This window comes from Notechis scutatus, chromosome Z, assembly GCF_049901735.1.
Source record: "Notechis scutatus isolate UNSWTSFEM ecotype Mainland chromosome Z, rNotScu1.2, whole genome shotgun sequence".
Lineage (NCBI taxonomy): Eukaryota > Metazoa > Chordata > Lepidosauria > Squamata > Elapidae > Notechis > Notechis scutatus.
In genome coordinates, this window is record NC_142025.1 from 64,212,765 (window position 1) to 64,226,236 (window position 13,472).

General features: G+C 40.4%; 1 protein-coding gene across 10 annotated transcripts in view; it reads right to left on the bottom strand.

The window, feature by feature from the left end:
- NT5C3A (5'-nucleotidase, cytosolic IIIA) overlaps nt 1-13,472 on the bottom strand; it is a 118,353-nt gene that overhangs the window by 61,931 nt on the left and 42,950 nt on the right. For 2 of the 10 annotated variants that reach the window (XM_087946220.1, XM_087946213.1), the window contains exon 2: nt 5,766-5,860. The exons of 2 other annotated variants lie outside the window; for them this stretch is intronic. In XM_087946220.1, the coding sequence (XP_087802346.1) occupies nt 5,766-5,855 (90 nt within the window). In that variant the 5' untranslated portion in view covers nt 5,856-5,860. Of the gene's footprint in view, nt 1-5,753; nt 5,861-6,277; nt 6,417-13,472 lie in introns of those variants that run through there. 6 more of the 10 variants (XM_087946217.1, XM_087946212.1, XM_087946218.1 and 3 more) reach the window with 5 other exon arrangements.

Below are 13,472 nucleotides of genomic sequence, written 5' to 3' on the forward strand. Positions count from 1 at the left end.
TTGCTCACAGAATCACAGGTTCATTCAGAGATGTATCTATCTCCAATCAGCTAGATCAGTCTGTCACATAAAATTTGCTTGCAAACAAACTCATAAAATTTGCTAGCAAACAAACTCAAAAAATTAACTCACAACACACCGTGTATGTAAATATTGATTTTTTTATTAAAAAAGAGCAACTTTTAGCCAAAATCAGGCAAAGCAGGCAGGCAGATTGAGTTATTCACAGAATCATTTAGTGATCTATCTATCTGCCATCAGCTAGCTCAGTCTGTCACATAAAATTTGCTTGCCATGAGTCTGCACTGAATAATAGACCCTTCAGTCCTAAGGGAGGTTCGGCTGTGCTTAAAAGTAGAGCCAAAGAACTAAAGATTAGCTAGAAAACAAGAAATGTAACAATTTCCTGCTTTCTAGCTAATCTAAATCTCCTGGCACAGCAGAAGAGCTGATGGTCGGAAAAAGGAAAAAAAGCAATTTAGCAGGCAAGTTTGCCAGGTAAGGAGTGAGTGGGCGGGGAGGGTTCCCATGGGCCATGTGGGTGGTGCAGCCTTATGTTTCTGTGCAGCCTGGATTAATTGCTTTGGGGAGGTGCTCTGGGGGTGAGATTTCTCTGAGGCCCACCAAATTTTTCTTGTGGCCCACCAGTGTGCCACAGCCCACCAGTTGGCGACCGCTGGACTAGATGGCCTCCCAAGGTCCCTTCTAACTCTGTTATTCTATGATTCTGTAAGGATCTCCTGCTGGAGCAGAGGGTTGGACTAGAACAGGGGCCTTCAAACTTGACAGCTTTAACACTTGGACTTCAATTCCTAGAATTCCTCCTCCAGTCATGTTAGCTCAGAAATTCTGGGAGCTGAAGTCCACAAGTTTTAAACTTGCCAAGTTTGAAGACCCTTGGACTAGAAGATGATCTCCGAGATCCTTTCCTGCCCTAGATTCCTGTGCTATTTCCAGGCATGATATTCCGCTCTGAAAAAAAATCGGGGCCGGCCAAAGAGACCCCCCACCGCGCGCCCGGGAGTGCCCGCTGCTTTCCTCGCCGGGCCGGGCGGCGGCGTGTTGCACGGAGGCTGGTCTGTGGCTGGCCCAGCTCCCTTTCCTGCCGCTCAGCGGCCTCCGCCGCACCGCCCGGGCTCCGCTCAGGTATCCGGCTGGGGCTGTCAGGAGTTGCTACCGCCGGCGCAGCTCACGCGGCTCCAGTCCCGCATTGCCTCGGGAAGAGAAAGGCAAAACCAGGAGCCGCTGCTGCCGTTGCAAGCGCCGCCGCGCTTCCCTTCCTGAGGCAACGCGGGACTGGAGCCGCGCGGAACCGCGCCAGCAACTCCTCACTCGGGGCCTCCGAGGGGAGGGGAAGGAGGAGAAGAAGGGGTGGGGGAAAGGAGGGGCGATTCCCAAAAAAATCGGAATTCTGATTTTAATCGGAAGAATATCATGCCTGTATTTCAAAGAGTCTTCTGAAACCAGGGTTTGTGTCCTTCCTTTCCTTTTTTTCTCTCTCCCTCCCTCCCTCTTTCCATGTATCTATCCATCCATTCATCCATATATCTCATTTACTTTCTCCTCCTTCCTTCCCTCCTTCTCTTTCTTTCTTTCCCTCCCTTCCTTCCATCCCATCTTTCTTTATCTATCCCTTTCTCTTTCTCCCTTTTTCTTTCTTTCCCTTTTCTTTTCTTTCTTCCTTCTCTCTTCCTTCTCTCTCTCTCTTTCTCTTTCTCTCTCTTTCCCCCTCTCTTCCCCCCTCTCCCTCTCTCTTTCTCTCCCTTCCCCTCCTCCTTCCTCTCTCCTTCTAAAGCTAGGAGAGGAGACCCACCTGAAACAAACACACACATACAAACTTTCAAGTGCCCAGCACCATCACTCCTTACGAGGGTTCTTCCTGGTTGGTCTCCTGTCCCGCGTTGCCCGGAAAAACCAGCAGGCAAGGCTTCTGGGTCCAACAAAGGGGCCACTCCTTTGAGACTTCCAAAGACTTCTTCCCCTCCCGCTTTTGGGGAAAGGAAAGGGCTGAGAACTTCAAGTGAGGTGTCTGCTGCAGCCTTGCGCCCCCCTGCGCCGGCAGCTCTGGGCTAGGGAGCGGTTTGGCTTTCCCGACTGCCTGAAACGCTACCTTGCTCCTGCAGCTGGTAGCAGAAGGAAAGGCAAGCCAGCCAGGTCAGAGCTGTTGCCACTTGGCTCCTTGCCAGCCCACATCTCATCCCCTGCCCGGATTCTAAGGCAGCTTCTGGGGCTCGCCTACCAGGACGCATGGGGACCAGGAAGCACGAGGCTACTCTGCCTGCATCGCCCAGGGCAGCCGTCCCTCCCTCGCCATCATTTTGGCAATTGTTGGGGGGGAGGAAGAGCTTCATTTGTTCAACTTCTACCTATCCTACCATTAGGCACCACAAAAAACAGAAGAAGTTAATACAGCCTGACAAGAAACAAGAGCGGCGGGGAAGATGTGAGAAGCGAAGCCAGAAAGTGAAGCCAAGTCCACACTCCCACACAAAGCCCCTCACCTGCCGCATGCTCGGCCCTGCCTCTTGCCCTGCTGCTTCACTCCCGCTAACTTTTCTTAGTTTCCCAACCATCTTTCTACACAAACTTCCCCCACGACCCCAACAGCGAGCTCCCTTATTGGTCCACTGCTCAAGCAGTGGTAGTTGTCAATTTCTAGTGTTATCTCTGTTTGGGTGTTTAGTTACAGCCTCTTTGGGCAATGAGGAGTATCGAGGATACCCAGAAAGATGGAATAAGGTTGCCACACTCACCCTTTCTCCTAGCGCTCACCCACACTTGTGAGCTGCTGGAACTCACCTGCCGGGAGGCGTGGTGACCAGGAAGCATGAAGCTATGCTGCCTGCATTGCCCAGGGCAGCTGCCCTCCATCTCCGGGCCGAGCATTTTGGCAGAGTGCAGGCTGCCGTTGTGACATTGGTGCGACCTCCATGGGCTGGAAGGTACAGGTGATGGCAGGGAAGGAAGATCTGCTCTGGCGAGGCTTGACTGCCTTTCAGGCCCTGCTCTGGGTTGCCACCTGTTCAACCTCCACCCAGCCTTGGGTCCTGCATCAGCCCGCGACAAGGGGACATACCGCTTCCAGGCCGGCCCGGCCAGCGGATGGGCGAAAAGACAACCCTCGGGGGAGGCATTTTCTCTCAGGCCTCCCACGTGGAAGGACCCACAGAAGCCAAAGGTGGGCCTGAAAGGCAGCCTCACCTCACCCCCCCAGGCAGCCCTTTGGCTGATTGTAGCAAACCCGGTGTAGATCTTCCTTCCCCACCATCAGCATTAGGGCTCGCTCACAGCATTCTCAGCAGCTGCCCACACTCGCCCAAAGTACGCAGGTTGGTGGGCAGGAGAGGAAAGAAGCGCCAGGCAAAGGGGCGATGTGGGCAGCATAATGTCGTGCTCCCTGGTCACCACCTCCCCGCACCCATCCCTAGCAGGCAAGGCCCAGCAGCTGTGGAGAATCCAGGCAGGGGGTAAGATCCAGGCTGGTGGGGACCCAAGTGGTGACAGGGCAACCCTGGCTCGCCTTCCTCTCTGCCACCAGCAAGCCAGGCAAGCTGGAGACCGAGGAAGTGGGGAGGAAAGCTTGTTAGGCCGCAAGTGTTGCCTGGGATGGGGCCACACTGGTGGGAAGCCAGCCACCTGAGCCCGGGAACAGTGTGTGGGCCCGCCAATTACCTGTGAGCAGCAGGCAACTCAGGGCTGTTCAATTGAGGTGCAGGCACCACAAGGGAAGGCTAGAATGGCAAGCCATGAGGACCCAGCATGCCTCATAGGAGGGGAGGTATGACTGGGCGGGGCGAGCTGTGCCAGCATTGGGTGGGCAGGGTGAGCAAATGAGCATCGGGCAGGCAGGGCAAGCGAGCAAGTGGCGACCAGGCGGGTGGGTCGGGGATGTGGCCAGCCAGAAGTTACTACCAGTTTGGCAACCCACGCCAAATCCTTCTTACTGGTTCACCCGATCCAGTGGCAACCGGCTGATTACCACCACTGATTAACAGTAAAAATTTGACAAAACTTCAGCTCTTCAAGATACTGTTTTGGAGACACTCTGAATGTGGCTATTAGGGAAGGACAAACATAGTGGAATATTTATTAACTGATACCTGTCTTTATGCAAGCTTATACTGCTGTAATCTGTTTATTAATGCTTATTCTAATGAAGAATTGCTTTAAAAGTCAATGAAAGACAAGTTATACCCTATATGAAAATTGAATTGCATTTTATTTATTTCTAGTAAGTATAATAAAGAAATATACTTTTCCTCTTCTTTATGAAAAATGTATATGAAAACCTCTTCATATACAACATAATAAAACAGAAGAAATGTCAGAAAAATGAGATCTTATTAATATAAATATGAAGTAAAATTATTTATATTTGCAACTGCATTTCAGAATTCTGGAATACCCCTATATAGCAGAGAATAAGACAGAATAAAATTGTGCTCCTGACTTTTGATAGCAGTTTTATTATCATTGATAGGAGCAGAATAGGAAATAAGAATAAGGAATAAATAAGACTTTTTTCCCCATTCTTCTAAGAACTGCTGGACCACCTAATGTATTTGCCTTATTTCTACCACACCTTTCCCACTATGAACTCTCAATACTCAAATAGACACCATTTCTAGTAGCTATCATATAGACATTTTGCACTGGCTTAAAAAGAAAATGTTACAAAGGTAACCGGCTTTTAGTCAATTGCTTGCCCTAGTATCCTGTTTAAATTTCAATTATTCCAGACCTATTGGAAATATTGGAAACCATGGTAATAAGCACAAAGACATTTACTTTCAATAAAGGCTATTTAACTTTCAGATTATATTTCCATCTTTAAAGAAATATGATAACAACTGAAATCTCAGATCTCTTCAGCTTTCAGAATAATCAAAAACTCCATAATGTACAGGAAATACAAGTTTCATGTTTATTTATAATAAAAACAAAAACAATTAAAAGGTTAAATTTCCTTCTGTGATAACATTAATTTAAATATAAAACTATAATAAATATCTCATTTAAAAATCTCTTTCCAGTTACAAAGCCACTATGAAATATCTATAATTTTAACATGATTCCATTTTTATAACAAAACATAGACTGGCAAAGTAATATAACCATCCAAGTTAGTTTTCATAAGTCTTGATCATAAACTTGCAAAATTTATGTGCTAGTTTATATTCAGAATTGCTCTTTAAATTTTTTATGTTTGTTAACAAATTAAATTATCTTTGGGAGAAGAACACAGTTCCATGACCTTAAAATAGCATAAATATTAATTTTCCAATCACAAAATATATTTTATTTGTTAAGCTGCTGTTATGATGCAAAAGATAGAAATATAGTTCAGATTCAGCTGTAAAGTCCATAGTAATCTAAACTGATCTAATCTAATCTGAAATAGTATTACTTCTGCTTGAGTAGGGGTCTGGACTAGAAGACCTCCAAGATCCCTTCCTGTTTTGTTCTGTTCTGTACTGTTCTGTTCTGTTATTCCATTCCATTATACTGTAGACATTATTATTGAATGAAAGGATGCATTTATATATATAAAAAAAGATGCTTGGTAAGTGTTTTAGATTTTTCTAAAGAAAACTCTCACGGTTAAATACCTCTTTAGTATATTATCTGATGTAACTAAATCATCTAGATTTGCAACTGTTATCTGCCATGCACACAAGAATATGCTGAAGTCTAGTAATTTAGGGTAAGAGGCTTGTCCAAATTTTTCTTCATTTTTTTTAAAAAGAAGGTACCTGTGCGCTGACCTTAAAGCACCTTTGCTTCTTCGGTTCTTGATCCTTTCCTACTGCAACTGCACAGGTGACAAGCAGACTCCAGAGATTCAGGGCTTGCATGCAGGCTGCCAACAAAAATCAAGGGAATTGCTTAGGGAATGGTCTACTATATTATCCAATCTTTAGAATTCATCTGCATAAACACGGTAAACATAGGTTTATCTAAATAGCTCCAATTATGAGTTTTATAAATATTTCAATAGTCCATGCTTAAAACACTACCAGAGCAGTTTTATGAATGCTTACTCAGAAACAAATATATACTTATTAGAGTTTATTTCTAGGAAATTTATATTAGAGCACAAAATTAACTTTCAATCCTACAATACTTATTTTTTTCTAGGATATAAATCCTTCTTAGCACAATAGAAATTGTTTCTCTATTAAGGAGCACAGAACTCTCCTGTACAGTATTCAGAATTTAATACAAGTTATCAGATAAAGGTAAAAAACAGCACAAAACTGATTCATACAGTATTAACTTGAAAACAATACCTCTGTTTATAATTCATCAAGAGAAGCTTGTGAAAAGCGCAGCTGCAGCAGTGAAAAGAATTTTTCACTCAGTAACTACTAATATAGCAGCACAAGGTGCAGTTGAGGGCGTTTCCAAAAGTAGCTAATCTCTGGCAAAACAACAACCCCAAGCCTTGTGACGTATATCAGGAAGGCATGGCTCAACTATCTAGCTTGTTAGATTGACAGATAATCTACTTGGATACCAACAACAGAAGCTCAGAACCAAAACAGTCTCATAGACAGATAGGGCAGGAAAGTGGGAGAGGGGGGAGATTATTATAAGACAAGTGATCTGAAATATTAAAGGCAAAAATCTGAATGGTAGTTACAAAACAAAAAAAGGTAATTTTTGAAGAAAAAGAACAGACAATAGATGGAAAGATTTTGGTTTATACACTTTTCATTATATTCTACAGATCGAAAGTCTATAAAAGTGAACCAGATGGGGAGTTAAAATGGTGGAAGGCAGCAACAGCTGTAAAGAGCTCTTCCAAAATTAAAAAGTTTTTTTTAACCTTGTATTTTTAACCCATTTTAATCTATATCTGACTTTTTATAAATGCACATATACTGAACAGGTTACCAGTTTGTTTTAGCTACATTTTAACAATACTATGGATTTTTAAGAATGGGGAAAAGGAGAAAGAAACAGCGTGCACAATCTGTACACAGAGTTCATCCAAGTCATTGAAGCAGCAGAAAATGGAAGATTATAATTTTTAAATCTTACAGCAATAATTGTAAATATTTTATAATCTGTATTTAGGAGAGATATTGGCCTGTAATTTTGAATTCTTGTCTGGTCTGTACCTTTTTTTTAACCAATACTATATTGGCCTCTCTCCAAGATTTTGGTATTTTCCCTTCATCAAGCACAGCATTGAAGACCTCTAATAGATATTGAGGGTATTCTGATGTTCTTTGTATAGCTCTACAGGGATACCCTCTGGGTCAGATGCTTTGTTGTTGTTTTGTTTGTTGATTGCTTTGGCTACTTCTATCATGGTGATTTCTTCATTAAGCATTAATTTCATAGCTTCTGAAGTGTTTGGTAATTCAGCTTTCCTTAGGTAGGTTCTAATCTTTTCTTCTGAGTAGTTTTTGTTTCTTGTATATAATTTCGCATAGAATCTCTGGGCAATAACTTTTTTAGAGTTCTCATCATAATATCTATTCCCTTCTTCATCTTGTAATTTGTTTATTCATTGTTTTTCTCTGTAATTTCTTAATTTTTGTGCCAGCCAATGTCCAGGTTTATTAGCATTTTCAAAATAATTTTGTTTGGTTAGTTTGGTTTGTTGTGCTATTTTCTCTGTTGCCAAAATACATAGTTTATGTTTAAGAAGATCTAATTTACTTTTCAAATTTTTGTTATTAGATTCTTTCTGGTGCAATGCCTCCATTTGCTTAAGCTCTTATTCTAATTTTTCTCAGTGTTGTTTTTTTGCCTTATTTCTTTTTGCCCTATAAGAAATTGTTACACCACGAATATATGGTTTAGCGGTGTCCCAGAGAGTCTGAATTGAAATATCATCTTGTTTATTTATTTTAAAAAAATTCAATTCTTTTTCCATCATTATATTGAATTCCTTTTCTTTGAGAATTGCCTTTTGGAAAGTCCATCTAGGTGTGGCCTTATGTCGTTTCCACTGTAGACTTATGGGACTGTGATCAGCCCAGGTGTTAGTCTCTATAGTCACTTTTCGTATTTCAGAATAAGTCTTTTGATATCCAAACCATGGCAATCCTAGACCAGGCTTTATGGTGATTTGAGTAAAATGTGTAATAATTCTCTTCATTATTCCTTTCTCTCCAAAGGTCTATCAAATTTAGATCTCTAATCATTTCAAAAAATGTTTTGGGGAGTATCCTCCCCCCCTTTTCTTGTATCATTATGTTTGTGGTCTCTTTTCCTATCTACAATTGCACTGAAGTCCCCAACTACACATAACCTAGTGTACTCTATATCAGGGGTCCCCAACCGCGGTCCGCGGACCGGTACCGGGCGGAACAACCCTTACCGGGCCGCTGGTTGCTGGGCGCCGCCATCTTTTGGTAAAAAGCGCTTCTGGTGAGCTTTTCCGGGTAGAAAGCTCACCGGAAGCGCTGTTTCGTCATAAAAGATGGCGGGCGCAGCGCTCGTGAGCTTTTCCGGTAGAAAGCCATTTCTACCCGAAAAGCTCACCAAGCGTTGGCGCCGCCATCTTTTTTATGACGAAAGCGCTCCGGTGACGCCACCGGAAGTGATTTTTCGTCATAAAAGATGGCGGCGCCAGTTGACGCCGTATACCGGGCGCGCGCCCAGCTGATGTCGGAACCGGGCCGCGGCGTCGAAAAGGTTGGGGATCCCTGCTCTATATCACTGATTATGTTATGAAAGTTTTTATAGAAGAATTCTTGGGCTCCATTTGGAGCATATATCGAGGCAATTATTATGTTTTGTTATCTAGCTTAATCTCAACTATTAGAATTGTTCCTTCTTTATCTTTATACAAGGGCTATCCACAAAATAGATTACGTTTTCGTCTGTAGCAAGAAGGGGCGGAGCTAGCGTGGCCATCTTTGGTCTGTGCGTCCGCCGCTCAGTCTGCATCTAGTCGTGCTAGTGGGAGGTTCGTATCGTTGCCCGTTATTTCACAGCAAACATTTGAAATGTGTGCTGCAATTGAAAATCCCGCGAGTTGTGAGGTGCGATCTGCAAGGAAGATCATGGCGACTATTTTTTGGGATAGGCAAGGTGTGCTTCTTATCGATTTTCTGGAACATGGTGCAACAATAAACTCTGTGAGGTATTGTGAAACGTTGCAAAAACTAAGAAAAGCAATTCAGAACAAGCGTAGAAGAAAGTTAAGCTCAAAAATTTTGTTTTTGCATGACAATGCCCGACCACACACAGCAAATCGCACTCGAGAAGTCCTGAATGCTTTCAAGTGGGAGATTTTTCCTCATCCGCCCTACAGCCCCGATCTTGCACCAAGCGACTACCACTTGTTTCCAAGGATGAAGACCTGGCTTGGAATACAGTGTTTTGACGACGACGCGGAACTGCGGGCGGGTGTGACTGACTGGCTCAAATCTCAGGCGGCTGAATTTTATGACAATGGAATTACAAAGCTTGTTCACCGCTATGATAAGTGCCTCAATTTGTTCAGTGAATATGTTGAAAAGTAGTATTTAAGTGTCACTTTCAAGTGTACATAATAAATTTTTTTTCCTACACTTTGTTTTTTTTCTATTGCAAAACGTAATCTATTTTGTGGATAACCCTCATAAATCTGTTTTGCCTTAATCTTAATTTTCACATAAAGAGCCACACCTCTTTTTTTCTGATCTAGAGATATAAACAGGTTCCCTAACTTAGGTTGTTCTAGTCGATGTTTTTGATCATATCTTTTATGGACTTCTTGCAAAGCTATCATATCAGTTTTCATTTTTTGTAGTTTGACCAATATTTTCTGACATTTTATTGGTGAGTTGAGTCTGTTAATATTTATTGACTAAATCCCGCATTCTTCATCTGTCATAGTGAATTCATACATAGTGATAAAAATGGCTTCCTCCTAAATAAACAAAATATAATGTGAGAATAGTCTTAGACACTCTTGAATTCTATGAAGAAAATAATGATCGACAGCCAGCTTTATTATTTCTAGATGCCCAGAAAGCCTTCAACAATGTAAATTCGCCCTTTCTAATGCAACAGTTAAAACACATGGATATTGGTGAAAAGTTTTTAAAGATAATTATGACAATATATGCACAACAAGAAGAAAAAATAATAATAAATGGAGAATTGACAAGTAATGTCTATTTCCAAAAAGGTACAAGACAAGGTTGTCCTCTGTCCCCATTACTATTCATATATACATTAGAGGTCCTAACGAGAATAATTAGGCAAGAGACACAGATCAAAGGATTGGAAATTTAAAAAGAAAATTTTAAATTACAAGCATATGCCGATGACTTAGTATTTTTCTTGGAAGGCGCTGAACAAACAGATCCGAAACTATTAGAAAAACTTGAAGAATATGGAGAAGTAGCTGGTTTGAAAATAAATAAAGAAAAAACAAAAATCATAACTAAGAATATGACCAGCAAACAAAGAGAAAACCTTGTTAAGCTATTAGATATTCAAATAGTACAAAAAATAAAATACCTAGGAATTAATATTTTGGCACGCTGCTCAACAATTAAGGAGGATAATAATGAGAATTTATTGAGACAAATTAAAACAGATTTAGAAAATTGGAGAAACCTTCAACTATCATTAATAGGCAGAATTTCGGCAATTAAAATGAACATATTACCCAACATTTTGTTTTTATTTCAAAATATACCGATCAAATTAGGGAAAAAATTCTTTAAAGATCTGAATAAAATAATGTTAAATTTTGTGTGGCACGGTAAGAGACCAAGAATCAAATTAAAACATTTACAAGGCGCAAAAGAAAGAGGAGGATTAGATTTTCTGGATTGGGAACTGTATTATTAAGCGGCCGCCTTAACATGGATTAAGGATTGGATAAACTTGGAAAATAAAAAACTTTTACTTTTAGAAAGGCACGATCTACAACAGGGCTGGCATGCATATCTGTGGCCCAGTAGACATATGACACACCAATATTTTTTGAGACATAAAATCTGACAAGACCTAATCTCAATTTGGAATAAAATAAAATCACAAAACTATTGGAAACTCCAAGCTGGCTCTCCTCCTTAGAAGCCATATCATATCCGAATCTCTACAACCAGAAAAAGGCAATCACATACGAAGATATCCTAACAGATGAAGGAAGATTAAAACAAAGACTGGAATTTAACCAGTAGGGCTTAACATTGGAATGGTGGGCATATCTCCAAGTACAATCCAGATATGGAAGGGATAAAAAAGAATGAGGAATAAATTGTCAAGATACAATATTAGATAAAATATTATTAGGATCAGAGAAGAAACAAATAAAGAAATTGTATAACTACTAGATTATAAGATGTATGAGGAGCAGGTGAAAGAATCAATGTTAACTTGGGCTAGAAATTTCGGCCATAAATATAAATTTGAATCAATGGCAGCAAATTTGGAATCAGAATAAAAAGATTACATTAGCTACAAGGAAAAGCTATTTAAGATGTTTTACAGATGGCATCGCCCACCTGCCAGGTTAGCCAAAATGTATAGCTCTCAATCACTTACATGCTGGAAATGTTTGAAAGAACGAGGCACTTATTATCATATGTTGAGGGAGTACAAAAAAATACAAGAATTCTGCACAAAATATGGTAATGGCTAGAAGAAATGTTGGACCTAAAAATAAATTATACACCAGAAATGTTTTTATTGGGAATAATAAATGAGAATTTCAAAAAAAGCATTATTTATGTAATGATTTAGGTTATTACAGCTGCAAAATTATCAATAGCCCAAACATGGAAGTTAAAAGGAATACCGAATGATGAAGCAATAATAGGAAAAAAAAATTCAGTGTGCTGAGTTAGATAGTATGATGTTAGAACTGAAGGAGTGAGATACTTCAGAATTCTATGCAGTATGGGAAAAAATTTATAAATGGAGGGATATGAAAGGAGGTCTAAAAATGTGAAATAGAATTTAAAAAGAGATTATATTGCAACATAATATTTAAGATAGAAATTGATTCAAAGATTACAATGTAAATAGCTGTATATATGGATATAAATGTTTATATTGTTTGATGATATTTTGCTCATATAGCAATGTAAAGACTGAGATATATGTCAAAAAGATCACCACATTCAATGTTTCTAAAACCTAATTTTCAATAAAACTCTTTTTAAAAAAAGGAAGATTATACTGCAAACAGACAATCTGCTCCAATAAGTAACTCATCTGCAGTCTCCTTATCAAATAGATCTAATTTATGTGACTCATTGGAATGGGACTTACAAACCAAACTTGAGAGCAAACATCATATAAAACTTTCTCACAGAAAATATCTCCCCCCCTCGGAACTCAACAGTCTGCTCAGCAGCCACTTTCCTTGCACAGGATGGGAATGTAACAAATTTTAAAAGGGAAAATTTAACAGATTTCCTTTCCAGACAATGTTTGCTTACAGCTCAAACTGTACATTCAATCTATGAACTTCTATCAACTGTCATAAATAAGGTTGACTGCTTGAAAGTCGTTTGCAAAATTTATTAAGAGTCACCCAAATATTGAAGAAGGACTCAGGAGGACACCTAGTGATAGACATGAGGTTGCTAATTCAGAAAACTGAAACTAGAACAAGCCCTTCTCTCCCTTCCAAAAACGTGAGAGGAAAGAATACTTATAAAGAAAATAACACCCAGTCAGATAAAGGTCCAAGAGATGACCAATATAACTTCTGTTTTCAGACCAACCAGGTTTACATTGCAAATTTACCACAACAGAACGAATAGAGGGCATTGGAGTGATAGAAAAGCTGTTAGGCTGTCTCTGAGCCAGTTCCTCCGCTGCAAACACACTCTGATAGATTTACTACATGCAGAATGGTTGCCAGTGAGAAGGCAATGTACATGAATTTTGTTCTCTTTCAAGCAGTCCACAATTCCTTTTATATTGTGACTGCATAAGAGTCAGGTGGAGTTGAAATTCAGGTACAAAGTGTTAGGTTAATTCCTCTCAACCCCCCTCTCCACCCCCAGGGCCCATGTCCATCTATAGTCAATAAGCTGCCGCAAAGGTTGCAGAGAGGGAGTCAGTGCAGATGGCCACATCTCCCCCTTAAATTCCCCAAGCAGCTATAGTAAAAGTGAAAGCATACAAAAACCATTCCACCCACAGTGCCTCCCACCTCCTCCAGAATGGCAACATTCTGATAGGGACCTGACAAATGGATAGGAGGATCAGAAAAATAAACACAATAATCATACCCTTAATCCTCAGCTATTGACAGACTCTACCTACCAAGGTAAACAGGTGGGCGTGGAATGTTGCTAGAACAACAGATGATTGAAGAAGAAAAAAGGGCTTTGGAAGGATAATGAAGAAGATGCACTGAAGTTAGTATGCCAGGAAGCAGGCTGGATAAAAAATAATGACTTTTTATTTTTATTTTAATCAGATTTTTTAAATTTAAATTGGATTTTTAAAAAATAAAATTTATTTTAATAAAATGCTTTTGGAGTAAAAATCTATCT